Here is a 15,422-nt window from a genome sequence, read left to right as displayed (position 1 = left end):
GAAAAATTAGATTAGAGGTCTAACGTAATCTAAATTGATTCTTACTGATAGAAACAGGCTAACGTCGGATAGGATTTTTTAAATTTTGTCGCTAGGAGATCGAAAACCACAATTTCAAATCGGAAATATAATATATGAAATAAAATATAAAAAAACAGAGACGTGTAGTTAATAAAAGAAAGCCAGTTGCAGAAAGTTTACCTGCATAAGCAGCGTCAATATGCAACCATATATTATGTTCTTTGCATATTGGTGCTATCTCATCAATATTATCGAAGGCACAGGTCCCGGTTGTCCCCAAAGTAGCGACGACGTAACACGGTATAAAGCCTTTCTCTAAATCTTCCTGTATGGCTTTCTTTAAAGTTTCTCCTCGTAAAGAACATTTATCATCCACTGGTAGCAGTCTCATTGGCATTGATCCTAAAATTCCTGCCTTCTCCACCGAAGAATTTGACTGATCTGAAAAATTATTTTAAAAATATTCACATTTACGTCAATACTCTGTACAGAGATAGTATAAAAAGAATAAGTATATATATATAAGTTCTTCTGCGTACGTAATTAGTTATATTGCCGTGTGTATATCTAATAAATAAGTTTTTAGATAAAATGTGCTTAAAAAAAATTGTCTTATTTCTAATTATTATTTCTATTATTTCTATTATTATTTCTATTATTAATTAATATACTCACTGGAGGTATATGCTACCAATTTAGATTTAATATGATTTTCTTCCATCTCTGGATGAAGAAGTTTTATTCGACGTGTTGTATGTTCCTTTGCAGCCAGTAAACAAAGAAATGTACATTCACTTGCAGATCCCTAGAATTAATAAACTAATTAAAGATTTAAAATAAAAGAATAAAAATAAAAATTAAAATTGTGATATGTGTCTCAGGGTTTAAGTCTTGGATGAGCTTGACGTTTTTATTATAACTGTAAAAACGTATTTATAACGATGTCAATGATACCTTTTTTTATATATATAATTTTTACATATATAATTTTAATTACCTGAATAATTCCTCCACCTGTTCCATTTTTGCTGTTTAAAAATTCATCCGGTAGGCCTAACAATTTACCAAGCCAATTACACGTAATTACTTCAAGCTCAGTGCAAGCAGGAGATGCTATCCAATTAAAACCGATGCAACCAATTGCGCTGCTCAAAATTTCAGCAACGGTAGCCGGATAAGAATTGGCCGTTGGAAAATATGCGTGAAAATGAGGCGAATTCCAATGTGTTATCTGCTCATAATCATGAAAATAACGTAAACTTTATATCTTTTTTAAAAAATGTAAAAAATTATCGAGGCAAGTTAAATTAATATAACATACAACAATAACTTTTATTAAAAAGAAATTAAGAATTACCCCTGGCATAATGTATTGTTCCACATCTTTTAACACTTCCTGCCACTTCTCGGATTTTTCCGGAGCTTCATTCGGCAACAATTTACTGAGATAACCTGGTTCCACATCCGGTAATACGTTTCTACTCCTTAAGCTATCAGTATAATCCGCAACATAATCTATAGTCGCCTTCGCGAACTCCACGAATTCCGATGTATTCATATCTTTCGAATTTAAAAGTAAGCGGCACGGTCACGCTGAAATCAGAAGAAAAATTAAAATTATATTTCAATATAAGTTATGACGATAGTACGACAGAGCAATATTATAAACTTTTTTTTTTATACGACATAGTTTTACGTGAAGATTTTTTAAATTAAATCTTGCTTTACTATTTTTTTTTTTTTTTTGTATTTTCAAGATAAATATGTTTCTGTCAAAACGTTAATTTTATTCTTATTCGCACAGTCTTTTGTTAAACTTATACCTTTATGCACGTAACAGCAAAAACTTCACTTTGTATGCACAATTTCTCTAAACATCATTTGGCAACGATTTTTTACCGTGACTCGTACTTCGCTATAACTACTAAATCAGACACAACGCCGCGAAACAAATTCGACTGATTCGTGCAACCGGAGATGAATGTACGAACCGATGAACGGAAGTGTTTTCGGTCGAATACCATCCTCTAACGTTAAATACCACCACCCAGAAAACTTTCACTTACTTTCTCCATAATTAAGCCAAATTTACCAATCGCAGTAGGTAAACGGTTCTTCTCTTGTCCTGAAAATGTTCTGTTGCTTAAGTTAATACTTAAGCTTCTTGTAATTTATATCAAATGGCTATTTAACTCTTCAATTCTAAATTTAAAAAAATACAAAATGTATGCAAGATATTGCAATTGGATTATATTTATTAGTTGGGTAACTCTTATTAGACAATACTTATTAGCGATAGAATTTTTAATAAAATAATTATTATCTATTTCATTTAAAATATTTTCTTATATAAAATTGTATGAGATAGATTCCAGAATAATCAAATAAAAAGAAATAATTCAAGACAACGACGAATTAGAAGTATTCATTGTTGATCGATAAAAAATGTCTAATTTAATTAACATCCGCGATAATAAATCTTGAAGGAAAAGTAGCAAAAAAAAAAAGGGAATACGGGCTCGTCCGGGATTTGAACCCGGGACCTCTCGCACCCGAAGCGAGAATCATACCCCTAGACCAACGAGCCTCGTGAAAACTTTTTTGTTCTTGACCTTCCACATGATCAGAATTATGTAGTGCAATTAAATTAATATGCATAAAGTCTATTTATTTCATCAAAAATATTTAATATATTTAAAGTAGTTGTGCACGAGAGATTGGTGAATAGTTAAGCGTTACAGAACAACTAGTTTTCGACCAGCGTTGTTGTAGGGATATGATTCTCGTTTAGGGTGCGACGGGTTTAAATCCTGAACGAGACATCATTCTGTTAACCCAACTGGTTCTCAATGACCCGCTTTCGCGGCTTTCAGTTTGCAGTCTGCTAATGCAAATATTATATTATTATACATTTCTCATTCAACGATGGCCATACTAAGTTTGAAACTTTCCCATTTTTACGGCACACTTAGAAATTATATTTTAATTAATTTTTCCTATACCTGCAAAAATACAACAGCATTAATTTTAATATTAAAATTTATATTGTAATATTATTTTGTTCAAGTATTTAAGTTTTGATTGTCCATAACTAAAACAATATCTAATAGCCGACAATTAGTTTCTGTTCACAAATAGAAAGTAAAAGAGCAATATAAATAGAAAGCAGGATTACCATATATTTATCATACTTTCAAATTTTCTGAGAATACTGTCTACTCTTTTCTTTTTTCTTATTAAATAGATATTGCATAATAAACATGTATATAATATATATTTGTCTCCCTTAAATTACTCCAATTATAAATTAAGAAATTAATAATTTAGATAAAATAAATAATTAATTATTAAAAGAATTATAAAGAAAAGAATAGTTAAAATACATGCAAAAAATCTGTCTTACAGATTTTATGCATGTATTTTAATATTTAAAAATATTTTAATAATTTATTGTGTAAATGACAAAAAAACAAATCCCAAAATCCTCTGGGATTTTTAGTGATAAGGCCCCGGAGGGATTCGAACCCTCGATCTCCTGTTTACTAGACAGGCGCTTTAACCAACTAAGCCACGGCGCCCACACGCCATTCGTTTGACTTTTATTTCTATTTAAACAGTCGTAACACATGCTCTTACAAAATTAATATAAATACATTTTTTAATAATTTATTTAAATATTAATATATTTCGAATTATATCCCGTAATTATACAATAAATATTTAAAATAATTTTATGCAATATTAATAGATAAGAATTCTTGAATAATAATAAGAGAACATCTTGGTTCTTCAAAAGTAAGAGAGAATACTTTGTATAAAAATACTTTTTAATTCTTTTTTCTGTTTTTGTGTCATTACCCAATTATTACAAAAAAAATTAAGAAATGAATTGGAGGCGCCGGGTATCGATCCCGGTACCTCTCGCATGCTAAGCGAGCGCTCTACCATCTGAGCTACGCCCCCTTCGAAATTGTTATCTTGCACCTTATGTACAAAGGACAACTAAATATAAAATTCTTATTATCTTGTATATTTTACATTAATTTTAATATTATCAGTTAAACTAGAAGAACGTAAATGTCAATTAAAAAAATTTAGACATGAATAACTAACTATTTAACATATCATACAATTAAAATGAGATAAAAAAAAGTTGATATACTTTAATTTTATCATAAATTAAATTACACTAAAAATGAATTATGACACAATTAATGTACATGATACAATATATTTCTTCAAACCTAAAGCAATTAAATGAAAATATCAAGCAAGATAGGGAGAACAACACAGACTAATTCAAGCCATTGCTCTATCTTTGTTCAACATATAGTTAATAATAAAAGTATAATAATATTCTTATTAATTTGTGTCGCAACTTGAAAGCTCTCTGTAAGTGAGACTGTCGGTTATATCAAAACCAGTAAAATAAAGCGGAGATATACATATAAATTTGCGGCGCTCACACTTCTTTACTAGTACTCGGAACAATCACTAGATGGTCTAATAACTCGAAAGTAAAATTCATCATCGTATATTATAAAACGCGAGCCGGGCAAGCGTTCGGTACTCTGGTCTCCCTTCAATACACGTATAAATCTTTCGCCTTTTACTAAAGATTTCCGTGGAGGGGGATAATTGATGAGTCAATAGACTAATTTTTTGTGAACCCAACGCAAGTTGGGTCGTAAATTAAATATAAAATTAATATCTTAGAAGTGAGAGGTGTAATAATTAGACATCGAAACTATAAAGTTTCTTTACTCCATTCTTTCTTTAGAAAAACATATTTCTAAATTTTTATCTGTTACTTTTTATGCTTTTTTTTCAATAAAAATTAAGACACATTTTATTTCTAATATACTAGTGTATTTTCTTGTAATATGAATAAGAACCGACTCAATTTTCTGTTGCACGTAAAGTCTAACACTTGTTAAAAAAATAATACCATTGATCAGCTGTCTAAGAAGTTGTAGACTATAAATGTTTCGATAAATTCTTATATTTTGTGAACTTAACAGCAATTACGTCGGATGGCGCCATATACTCTACGTAATTTATATTTTTAATCTGTGATACAAAATTGCATAAGTACCAATATTTTTTGTAAAATATAACTTTAAAAAAAAATCTTATATTCATTTAACATAATTTTTTTTTAATTGGCTTTCTATAATGCAATTATAAATGTATTAAATTAATCAAAAATTAGATAAAAAAAAAAAGTTTAATTTTTCTTAAAGAAAGAATGCGAGTTATATTATTAACGGCAAGTACAGTTTTAAATAACGATAAGAACTGCTGGTTTCGACTGATAAAATACGTGCTAGGACGAGCTCGCAGTACACCTCGATGTCCCTAGCAGCAGGGGGCTCCCTCGATTGAAAAAGGGACAACCGATAACGGCATGAAGGGTAGATGAAATGGAGGTTCGTTTACCCCTGCTATGGAAGAGTCACCCCGTCCTCATCGATTCTCATCTTCCGCTTCCTCTTCACAATCGTCTCTTTTTCTCTTTCTTTCTCTCTCTCTATTTCTCTCTCTCTCAGTCTGTCTATTTCTCTCTCTTCTCCCCATCTTCTCTCTCTATCGCACCATCTCTCTTTCTGTACGCTTCTCCTTCTGTTTTCCCAACTTCGTATTTTCTCTCAACTACAGTCACTCTTCCATCCCTCTATCCTCTCCTTTCGCTTCTCATCGTACTCTCTCTTCATGCTCCGACGTTCACCCTTTAAGCCTTCGCTCGCGCTCTCTCCCATCCCTCTGCGTTTTCTTCTCTTTTTGCCCTCGCCGCCACCTTGTCAGCCTCGCGAAGAAATTCACTTTCGCGAAAAAAAAAAGAAGGAAAAAGGCACGAAAAATCGATGCACCGCGCCGATTGGCCGTTCTCGGCCGGGCTCGTGTCTGCATTCGTTCGCGATGTACTCGTGGGTGTGGCTTAAAGATGAGCTCTCGCTGTGTCATCGCTTATATTGATCCTACACTACCCGGTGTGTACGCAGCACCCACACCACGCGAGGGACCCACGGCTGCGCCGACCTCGCGATGCATCCACAAGCGAAATCGCGAGAGTACACGGTCGGGGTGCATACAGCACCTGCATACATTACGCGTGCATGAGGATAAAAAGTTCTTATGTGCAAATTTGAGCATTTTTTTTCCTCACAATCTGAATCTGTTCGCAAATAATTTTTTAAGATAATAATGACGGAGATAGGGGACTACGATAAGAAAATTAATAAATTTATATGTATATCGTATTATACTGGTTTTATTATTTAAGTTTGATGGCTCAGCACTTGCAATAAAAATATTGAAAATAAAGAATAAAGTTGGAAAATTTCATGCGGCTCGAGAAAATCAAGATAAAAATATAAATGATATTTATGTAATATTTCTAGTAATAATACATTTATAGAGACTATGTTTGACAAAATATTATAATACACATTACTATATTACTTTATTACTTTGTATAAGTGTGCGATATTTAATTATAAATTAAAACATAATTTAGTATTTATATGTATAAAGAAAAAGAGATCTATCTTCGAGAAAGAAAGGCTTTTGTAACTTATATTTGACGTTATCGCGATAATAATAAAAAATATAGTAATGTTCTTTAAATAAAATTAATAATGCGCTGAGAGCGCACTCAAAAAGAGAATTGCTAATAGTGAATGAATCTTTGATTGACTCGTGAATTATTGAATCGCAGAATTTCGAGGTCGATAGAAACGAAGATGTGCGAGAGAAATTTGTGATTAATTTATCTACTGGGTACTCGCCTCATAATGAACGACATATATATTTGGGTTAATGGTGCTAGTTGGTGTGATGCCAGGATCCGAATATATATGTCGTAAGAATTACGTGAGGGATAAAAGTTCCAGTTATTTTCGAGAGCTTCGCATGAACGCGGTAATATAGCAAACACACGTGGCTTGGCTTACTTTGCTTGATACGATTAATTGCCGGCTACAGAAGAAGTTATCGTTACCAATAAAAATCTATTAACTCATTAACTTTCCAAATAGAGTGTTGAGTTACAAATAACACTATAAATTAATTCTCATTTATCTAAAGAAAAAAAGATAATAAGTTACACTTGATTATAAATCAAATCTAACTTGCTTAGATTTTATGTAAGTCTATCTATATTTTTTAAACAGTCATTTACTAAAGCCATCAAAGAGATAATTAATTATTGTTCAGCTTGAAGTAGAAAAAATGCTAAAAATATTTTGTATAAAACGTAATTTTTCCCTCCGCCTGTATGAAAACGTGGGAGTGAATCAAATTTTCGTGCCGTCATTGCCGGTGCATTTAAACGCAACGTGCAATCGACTCTTGGACTTTAGGAAGCGAACACAGAGGCGGACGCGCGCAAAACAAAACAAGGAAGGGGTGAGTTATACCGTGACCGTTTTGATGGATTAATTCGCAAACCAAACGGAAGGTTGCATAGACTGACTTCGACGTTACCCGCTTTATTTTTCTCGTTAAACTAGCAAGTTGTAAAACAACCAGCCGAACCGCTCATAGATTTGTAAAATTAAACGTGAATATCTATCATCTATTGATTTCTACGCAACGACACAATTTATAAATATTATATACGAAAAAATTAAATTTCTTTAAAAATCAACGATAATAAATTATTTTAATATTAAAAAGAAGTAAAATATAAATTTCTTGATAACATTAGAAATGTTTTTGCTTGCACGTACTAATATTACAATTTGTATTACATCATAAGGTAGTAAAATATGAACCTCTGATTAACATTTATAACGAAGAGCTAATTATATTTGTTGGACATTGCAAGAATTCCGTCAAAATTAATAAATTATACAAGTAAGTTGAGGGGCATTGCAACGATTATCGCTTTGATTAATAATTGACGAATCCATTATCTAAGTCAATTTAAGATAATGCATTCTTTATAGAAATAGTTATTATTCATGTCATAGTTTTTCATCGCTATGTGCAAATATAGAATACGTGAATTTTATACAAAGAAGAAACAAATTTGTGAAGATCATTGCAAGCACAGCAATTATAAGTTATAATTTTAATTTTACTTAATTATTTTTCAATAACAGAGAAAGTCATAAAATATATTTAAGTACGCAAATATAATTTCATCACTTTTGTGACGAGTGTAGGAACGATTGTTTCTCAATAAAAATGGCACTTCTTTAAATTAATTAAAAGAAAAAATAATTTAAACAAAAAATTAAATTGATTATTTCTTTCAAATTTTTTCAAAGTATATTGTTTTAATTACCAATTGATAATACTTATAGAGTTTAATTGATTCAATATGCTATTTAATTATTTAATAATATATTATTCCGAAATATTTTAATTTCGTTTTAAGAAGATGTCGCGTTTTAATGGAAAATAGGATATCTCAGTCGATATAGCGTGCAATGATCTCGACCATGTGTGCCTTAGTCACGCTGACATATGGCGAAGTCATGAAGCCACTAGGTGGTCCGCACTATATTACTTTACCTGTCGCCATTCGTGCTCGTAGAGGGTAGCGCTCGAGGCTATTTGTACGACAACAAGGGCTGTTTTTACACTGTCCTGTGAGACCCGTAAAGACCTGACATCCTGAAGGATATATTCGATCCATGGAATATCTGCACAAACCAAAATGTTTCGACATTATTTTATTAATAAGCTTAATAGACTTATTCTACAGTTTATTAAAATTTTCGTCTTTATCATTTTTTTTTTTTTTTTTTTTTGTAGTATTATAATATTACGTTCCAATTAATATTTTTATCATACTTATTACACATTATTACGTTATTTTTAATACTTTGTAGTATTTATTTTGTATGTTAAATATAAAAATTTGGGAATTTTTTATACAACAGCAATAAAATATTATAATTATATTAATGTAATTTTCTTGAAGTGTATGATAAGAAAATTATGAATGACAGTATCTTCAATTGGGGGTATAGCTCAGTGGTAGAGCATTCGACTGCAGATCGAGAGGTCCCCGGTTCAAACCCGGGTGCCCCCTCAAGCTGTTTTTTTTTATTACACACAAAATATATTTAATTACAAGTTAAATATAATACTTATTAATATAGTAGTAATTTAAATTTTTTTAATAATTAAAATAAAGCTGACACTCACGGTACAAAGTGAGCCAAACAAGGTATAAAGATAAAAAAAAAAATAAAAAAACGGTATAAATAAAAGGTATAAAGGTATACATGTCGAAAAAACAATTAAACGTATGATATATCATAAAAACCTGACAAGAGAAAGAAGAGAGTAAGACAGTTATCGGTTAATCCGCAAGAACGCTAACCGCAGAAGATGAATGTTCGATGTGCAAACCACCTGCCTTGACGGCAAGCGTTAAATCCGTAAAACCTCACTAAATATTCGTCGAATCCGTGAAATAGCCACAGTGCTCGGTTAGGACGATCAGGCCAATTGGCAGGTCGCCAAATGAAATGTACATCCGACATAAGTCTTCCTACACTCGTGCACGGGTTTTTGACGTAGTTCTTCAAGTCCCAATGCAAAGGAATTCGTGAATATTGTTTTATTCATGTCGCTAGCATGTATTTTTATACTTTAAATTATCATAAGTACTTGATTTTATTTTCACAGATTGATTAAAACAAAAGTAAACACGTCGCGCTTATTTTTTTATTCGATTAAACTGTTAGAAAAAAAATAAAAAACTCTGCCGATTACGATTGTATGCAAGTCGAATTTTATTTAGCTCAATATAGCAGGTTTCGAGAAATTGCATAAGTCAATGACAGATGTGATCGTGCTAATCCACCATTATCGTTAGCGATGATCAGCTCGATCCTGAATACGGTCTTTTGTATTCGTGAGGTTTAGGGATCAACGTCGGAATCGGGCTCAATGCTTTTTCAGCAATCGTATGAGTCACATAGTCGACTTACACGGCGCGATCTCACTGCGAATAAGATGAAAAACTATTCACCCTTGAATTCACGCTTCCAATTATTTTATTTTGCGATATAAAGATTTTAGCGCAGACTAGTTATCTACATTTGAGAATTAATCACACGTGAGACTACATAAATCGTCAGTATTTATAAAATTGTATTTAGAGTATTTTCTCAAAAGTTTTCTTGCAATAAATATTCTTTTAAATTTTTAATCGCTATAAACGCGTTACAAGTTAAAGAATTGATTAATAAAAAAATGTAAAATAATTTTACATAGTCAATTTTCTCAAAATTATTAATTAATTAATATTTTTTTATCGCAATTCATTCGAGTTACTTTTATAAATCAAAATAGAAGAATTATGAACACGAATTATTTAAATTCATGGCGAGATATATTTATTTTATACTGTGCGATTTCTAAACCTCTCCGGTTTGAAAACCAGCGGAGTAAATTGTAGAATAGATCAATACGGACGATGATCCTCCGTGGCTTACCACGTAGTGCAGGATCAAACATTGGCGTTCTTGCTCTAGCCAACGACCAGGCTGTAACAAAGGGTCTATATCCCTAAGGGGCTTCTGCGTTTTGTCCTCGGAGGATTGTCAGTTTTACCCTCGCCCATATTCAGGGACTGAACGTTTAAATTATTCATAAACAGTCAAGTGATTTGTAAAATATGACTTACTATTGTGCTCGACAAGTTTCTCGCTTAAATCGATTCGGTTCGGCGCCATAAAATTGCATCTATCATTTCCATCAATTGAAAAATAAAAAATAAAATTAACAACGCTTAATAAAATAATTTTTAGATTCCTGTTAATATTTTTATGTTTTATGCGAAAGATAAATTAATGTACGTAAATTGCAGTCCGTTTTCCACGATGCGGTTCGCACAGACATGCTTATTTAAAATGCATTAAACGCAAATGTGACTGATTGAATACTTGATAAATATTATACCGTTACTACAAGTATTTACATTTCACTTTTAACGACACACTTTGCACGAATGCACCCCCCGTACAGAATTGACATCATATCAGTTAAGTCAGCCCTCGCTGGCTGGTGATCTAATTTAATTGACACCATAATAGCAAGGCTGTACGGCCGTTAGACTCTTCGGGGCACACGGCTTTCGTGCCGAGGGATGAAAATATAAGGGCGGTTAGCCGGGGCGAAAGACGCGTGGGGCGAAGACAATTGAATTTCATGGGGGTTTGGCCGCTTAACCAGCTAATTGGTTTGTTCATGTTACTCAAAGTGTATAACTTTTTTTCCACCGCCACGCAGGGCCTGACCACTTTGTCCAGCGTGTTTGTTGACCCTCTCAAGTTATGTAATAATTGCTCGCTTAATTTATCAGTATAAAATAATTTCTTGAATACTTGATAAACATTGAATACATTTTAGAATATATGTTACAATATTATTTTTATTACTAAAATTATATTTGAATTTGACACGTTTAATATCCAACTTGAGTCTATAAAAAATTTTAGAGGTAAACTATTGAGGATATTACGGTGTACAGAATTGAGACATTGCTCGAGCATCGATGGGCATCGCTAGACATTAGGTACATGATATTTTAATCAAGGGTTTACTCTTAAAAAAAAATTAGGTGACGAATCAGACTTCTATCAATTTCATTTTTAGACAAGATCTTAATTCATCTCAAGTGCAATCTATTAATATAAAATTAAAAGTACCAATTAATTTGTTGCGTCATTGCTGTTACAACGGCGAAGGAAATTATTCCTTTCAGGCAATTTCTATAATTTTCTTTAATCGACATTTTAAAGATATTTTTTATTTATTTATTTATTTTTAATTTGATGGATTCGCCTGGTTTTCTAAATGCCAGAAAGGAAAAAGCCATATTTGCTAGAACGGTGTAATCGGCCCAAGAGGAAAATCCGCTTCTGCGAAATGCCGGCAAGGTAAATGAATTCCGTCTCTCCCGTTGGTCTTTCGCAAGCCACGGCGGGAGAGAAACCGTGGACCCTTTACGGCGCTTTCATGAAGTGAATATTTAACTTTACGTCTTGCGGGTTAAAAATGCTGACCTGCAACGCGCGCGGCAGAGGTTTAAAAAGTTGCCGAAGCACGGCGGTAAAAGATAACGGCTTATAAAACTTCCGAAAGTTTTAGTTTAGTCGAAGTAGGAACACGCAAGACTTTCTCGGCGGAATTGTTTTCTCAATTAAGAAGTTTTTACCGCTGTTTGATGCCCGATTCTTATTTACGAGCTCAAGTCAAACGCGTGGATTTTTCAGTCGTCGAAATAATTATAACAATTACCCAGCCCGGAGATCAAATAATTTATATCTCGATTACTTTTAATTACCGTTTGATTTTAACGAGTCTTTTTTTTTTTTTTATTTAATCTCAGTTTGAATTCATCTCTTGAAGATTATCAATAATAAATTCTGTGAATGAACCGGCAATATTCTATTGCCTCGAGACACGTCACAATTGAAAAGCTAACGCGGCGAGAATCAAAGCCGTGCACCAAACTCGTTTGCAATCGTAATGAGGAAGATTCGCGGACGCCGATGAGGAAAATTGCTCGATGCTGGGTGTCAAAGAGAATGCGATATATCGTCATCTCGCGGAAGCTGCGTCTGATTAAAGGTTACATTATTTCGACGTCGACTTAACGATGCCCCCGAACTAACGGTGGCGCTCGGCGAATCGTTCGGTATACAATATTAAATTAAAGACGAAATTAATGAAATCACGGCCTAGCCGACCGAGGCAGCCGGCACAGTCAGCCCGGTTTATTAGCTTTTAATAAAGAAAGCGTCGTAAGTTTCCGCCAAAGCTGGGAAGAGGAAGCCCTTCCGACTGCAGCTTTAATCTGTTCCTTAGTCGCGCTAGTTTCCTTTGATCTTCGCTGAAAGTTCGCCCGGAGCAGCGGCGCGCATAAACAGGACACGTCGGAAAGCCGGTTAAAAAGTCAAATAACGCGCAAGATCTCGAGATGCGTTAATCAAAGCCGCGTTTCTTCTTCCGCGGATATCACGAACAAGGATTCGAGTGGATATTACGAATTATTTATTAAAATATACGCCTTTTATCACACAGCGGGGTATCTTATTTAAAAAAGTAGACTGGTAATTAAGAAAAAGTATATAAATTTTTTTTTAAAGCGTTAAATTATGTAGAAGTGAGAGAGAAAGAGAGAGAGACGGGCAGGTAACCGGGGGGAGAAGGGGGGAGGAAACGAGCCTACGTGCCGCGCGCTAGGTATTTCGTCCACTACCCCCACTCTCGCTCTGTCCTTCTCTAGCGGTCGAGTGAGACGTACGTACGCAGCACGTGCTCCGTACGTATTAAATATCTACGTATAATCGACGGGCCAGGGGCACATAATCTGGCGTGGATTACATTCCTAGATTAATTGTGCGTACCGGCGACTACATCTTTTCGATATAAAGTAAGTTAAAACTACGTGCATGTCCATCTCACGCAGTGATCACGTAAAACGTATAAGTATGTGCCGGTCTTGTTACGCAGCACGTGTAATTTTCGTCATTTTTTCTAACCAAATATAACTTTTTTTGTTTCAGATGAAAATCCAGAGGAAGACCTTCATCCAAGGAGCACCAGTATTCAGTGAAAAAAAGTGCCGTACGCCGATATTAATGAATATACGAACCGCAGCCGGTTCGTCGGTCGTTGCGGGAGTGCCGCCAGTTTTCGGACGTTTTTTGTACGTTTTTATTTTTACGGGAGTGCGTTCGCGAGTGTCCAGTGCCGCGGAAGGATGGCTCGTCACGTCCCATCTGAGAGGAAGAGCAGGCCCAGGAGGCATCCTGCATCGGCGGAGCAACTTTTAAGTAAGCATGAATTTTTTTTCAATTAAATCTTAATTAAAAAAAAATTTTTATCTTTTTTTTTATTAATCTTATTAATTTTCTGACACGTCTACATTAATACTTTTTTTTTATGTTACAGTCACCGGCAGAATTCTTCAACTCCGCTGAAGCTGCAGATCGGTGAGTCTACTAATCTTTTTTACTTTCACAGGATTTTTTTACAGCAGTGCCGAAAAAAAACGCGCGACAGTGTTAAGTCATAATCGCGATTGTAACTTCACCCGGTCGCGTTCGCGTGTTTCCTGTGCCGCGGAAGGATGGCTCGTCACGTCCCATCTGAGAGGAGGAGCAGGCCCGGGGGGCATCGTGCATCGGCGGAAGAACTTTTAGGTAAGAATTAATTTTTTTAATAAAATATTTATTAAATAAAAACTTTAACTTTTTTTAAAATAATTTATTTAACTAATATACATGTCTGCATTAATATTTTTCTTTTTGTTACAGTCACCGGCAGAATTACACATCTCCGCTGAAGCTCATGCAGTTCGGTGAGTCACATAATTTTTTTTTCGTAGTTTGTAGTTTGATTGCGAGACGAAAATATATATTTATGCGGAATATAGAAAATACGGAACAGTAAGACCGCGGATACGTGTATATGTGTGTATAATATAACGATGATCGGCCGACTATAAAATACGTGGCCATTAACAGCCATAGCCATTACCGATTCGATAGAATTTTGAGGTCTGATCCCCCACGTGCTTTCGTAAAAACGCACTCTCTAAGTCGAGTAAAAAAGGACGAGCAAACGTGATAGCTCATAATTAATTTGCGTTATTTAAACGACAGACAGTAGATAACAAAGAGAATAATCAAGCAGTGATTAAAAAAAATCGACGATGACAAAAAGAAACGTCGATATCTATCTCGAAAAAAAAAAGATTGACGGGCAAAAGCGGCGGAACGAGAAATGAAAAAAGCGAGTAAGCCGGTGAAAATTCCGAAAGAGTAAGAGAAAAAGGCAAAAGAGACAGAGAAATGGGCGCGATCGAGCGGGAGCTGCGAGAAAACGCGAAGGAAGGAGCAACGCCGGGGTAGGGTAGATAGGTAGAAGAAGAATGCCGATGGCAGAGTCGTAAATTCCTGCGAACAGCACTGCGTAAAATATAGAGGTGGCTACGTTCTGCATATGTCATCCGTGCTCTTTCTCGCCCATCGCTCGCGCGCACGTGTTAACGCGCGCGTCCTCGCGCGTAAAGAAAGAGGGATGAGACGGGGAAGATAACGGGGGCGCGAAGGGGGAAGAAGTCGGGCGCGGAACTTGGAAGTTGCAGCGCGAGGGTGAAGGGTGAGAGGTGCGAAGGAGCGAGGAAAGCAAATCGCGAAAACGTTTTTGCACGCGAGAGAGCACATGCTCGGTGGGCGGAAGCGAGGCGGAGAGAGGCACGCGGCTGCACCAGCGAAACGCATTGGGGAGGACAGGACAAGATGGGCCGCGCGAAAACAAGGACGAGGTATCGGACGGAGGGGCGCAAAATGGATGGACAAACGCGCGGAAGCGCCCGCGAATTTGTTTGCCCTTTTCGGCAAGAGAGGCTTGCGGCTGGTATCGAT

The 15,422-nt window shown here is 34.8% G+C and overlaps 1 protein-coding gene and 5 non-coding genes across 6 annotated transcripts in view; 2 read left to right on the top strand and 4 right to left on the bottom strand.

The window, feature by feature from the left end:
- Nucleotides 1–15,422, bottom strand: part of LOC139106238 (aromatic-L-amino-acid decarboxylase) — a 45,002-nt gene that overhangs the window by 1,590 nt on the left and 27,990 nt on the right. Inside the window, exons 2-6 of the mRNA XM_070662818.1 lie at nt 8,542–8,672; nt 1,379–1,614; nt 1,019–1,252; nt 697–826; nt 202–462 (exon numbers count right to left, since the gene is read on the bottom strand). Of these exons, the coding sequence (XP_070518919.1) occupies nt 202–462; nt 697–826; nt 1,019–1,252; nt 1,379–1,579 (826 nt within the window). The 5' untranslated portion in view covers nt 1,580–1,614; nt 8,542–8,672. The remainder of the gene's footprint in view (nt 1–201; nt 463–696; nt 827–1,018; nt 1,253–1,378; nt 1,615–8,541; nt 8,673–15,422) is intronic.
- Trnap-cgg (transfer RNA proline (anticodon CGG)) lies at nt 2,537–2,608 on the bottom strand. The gene has a single exon. It is a non-coding gene; the product is annotated as a tRNA-Pro (tRNA).
- Nucleotides 3,526–3,599, bottom strand: Trnat-agu (transfer RNA threonine (anticodon AGU)). The gene has a single exon. It is a non-coding gene; the product is annotated as a tRNA-Thr (tRNA).
- Nucleotides 3,912–3,984, bottom strand: Trnaa-agc (transfer RNA alanine (anticodon AGC)). The gene has a single exon. It is a non-coding gene; the product is annotated as a tRNA-Ala (tRNA).
- Nucleotides 4,588–4,708, top strand: LOC139106333 (U5 spliceosomal RNA). The gene has a single exon (XR_011546335.1). It is a non-coding gene; the product is annotated as a U5 spliceosomal RNA (small nuclear RNA).
- Nucleotides 8,993–9,064, top strand: Trnac-gca (transfer RNA cysteine (anticodon GCA)). Its single transcript has one exon. It is a non-coding gene; the product is annotated as a tRNA-Cys (tRNA).

Source organism: Cardiocondyla obscurior, linkage group LG10 (genome assembly GCF_019399895.1).
Source record: "Cardiocondyla obscurior isolate alpha-2009 linkage group LG10, Cobs3.1, whole genome shotgun sequence".
Classification (NCBI taxonomy): domain Eukaryota; kingdom Metazoa; phylum Arthropoda; class Insecta; order Hymenoptera; family Formicidae; genus Cardiocondyla; species Cardiocondyla obscurior.
This window is presented reverse-complemented; position numbering and strand designations above follow the sequence as displayed.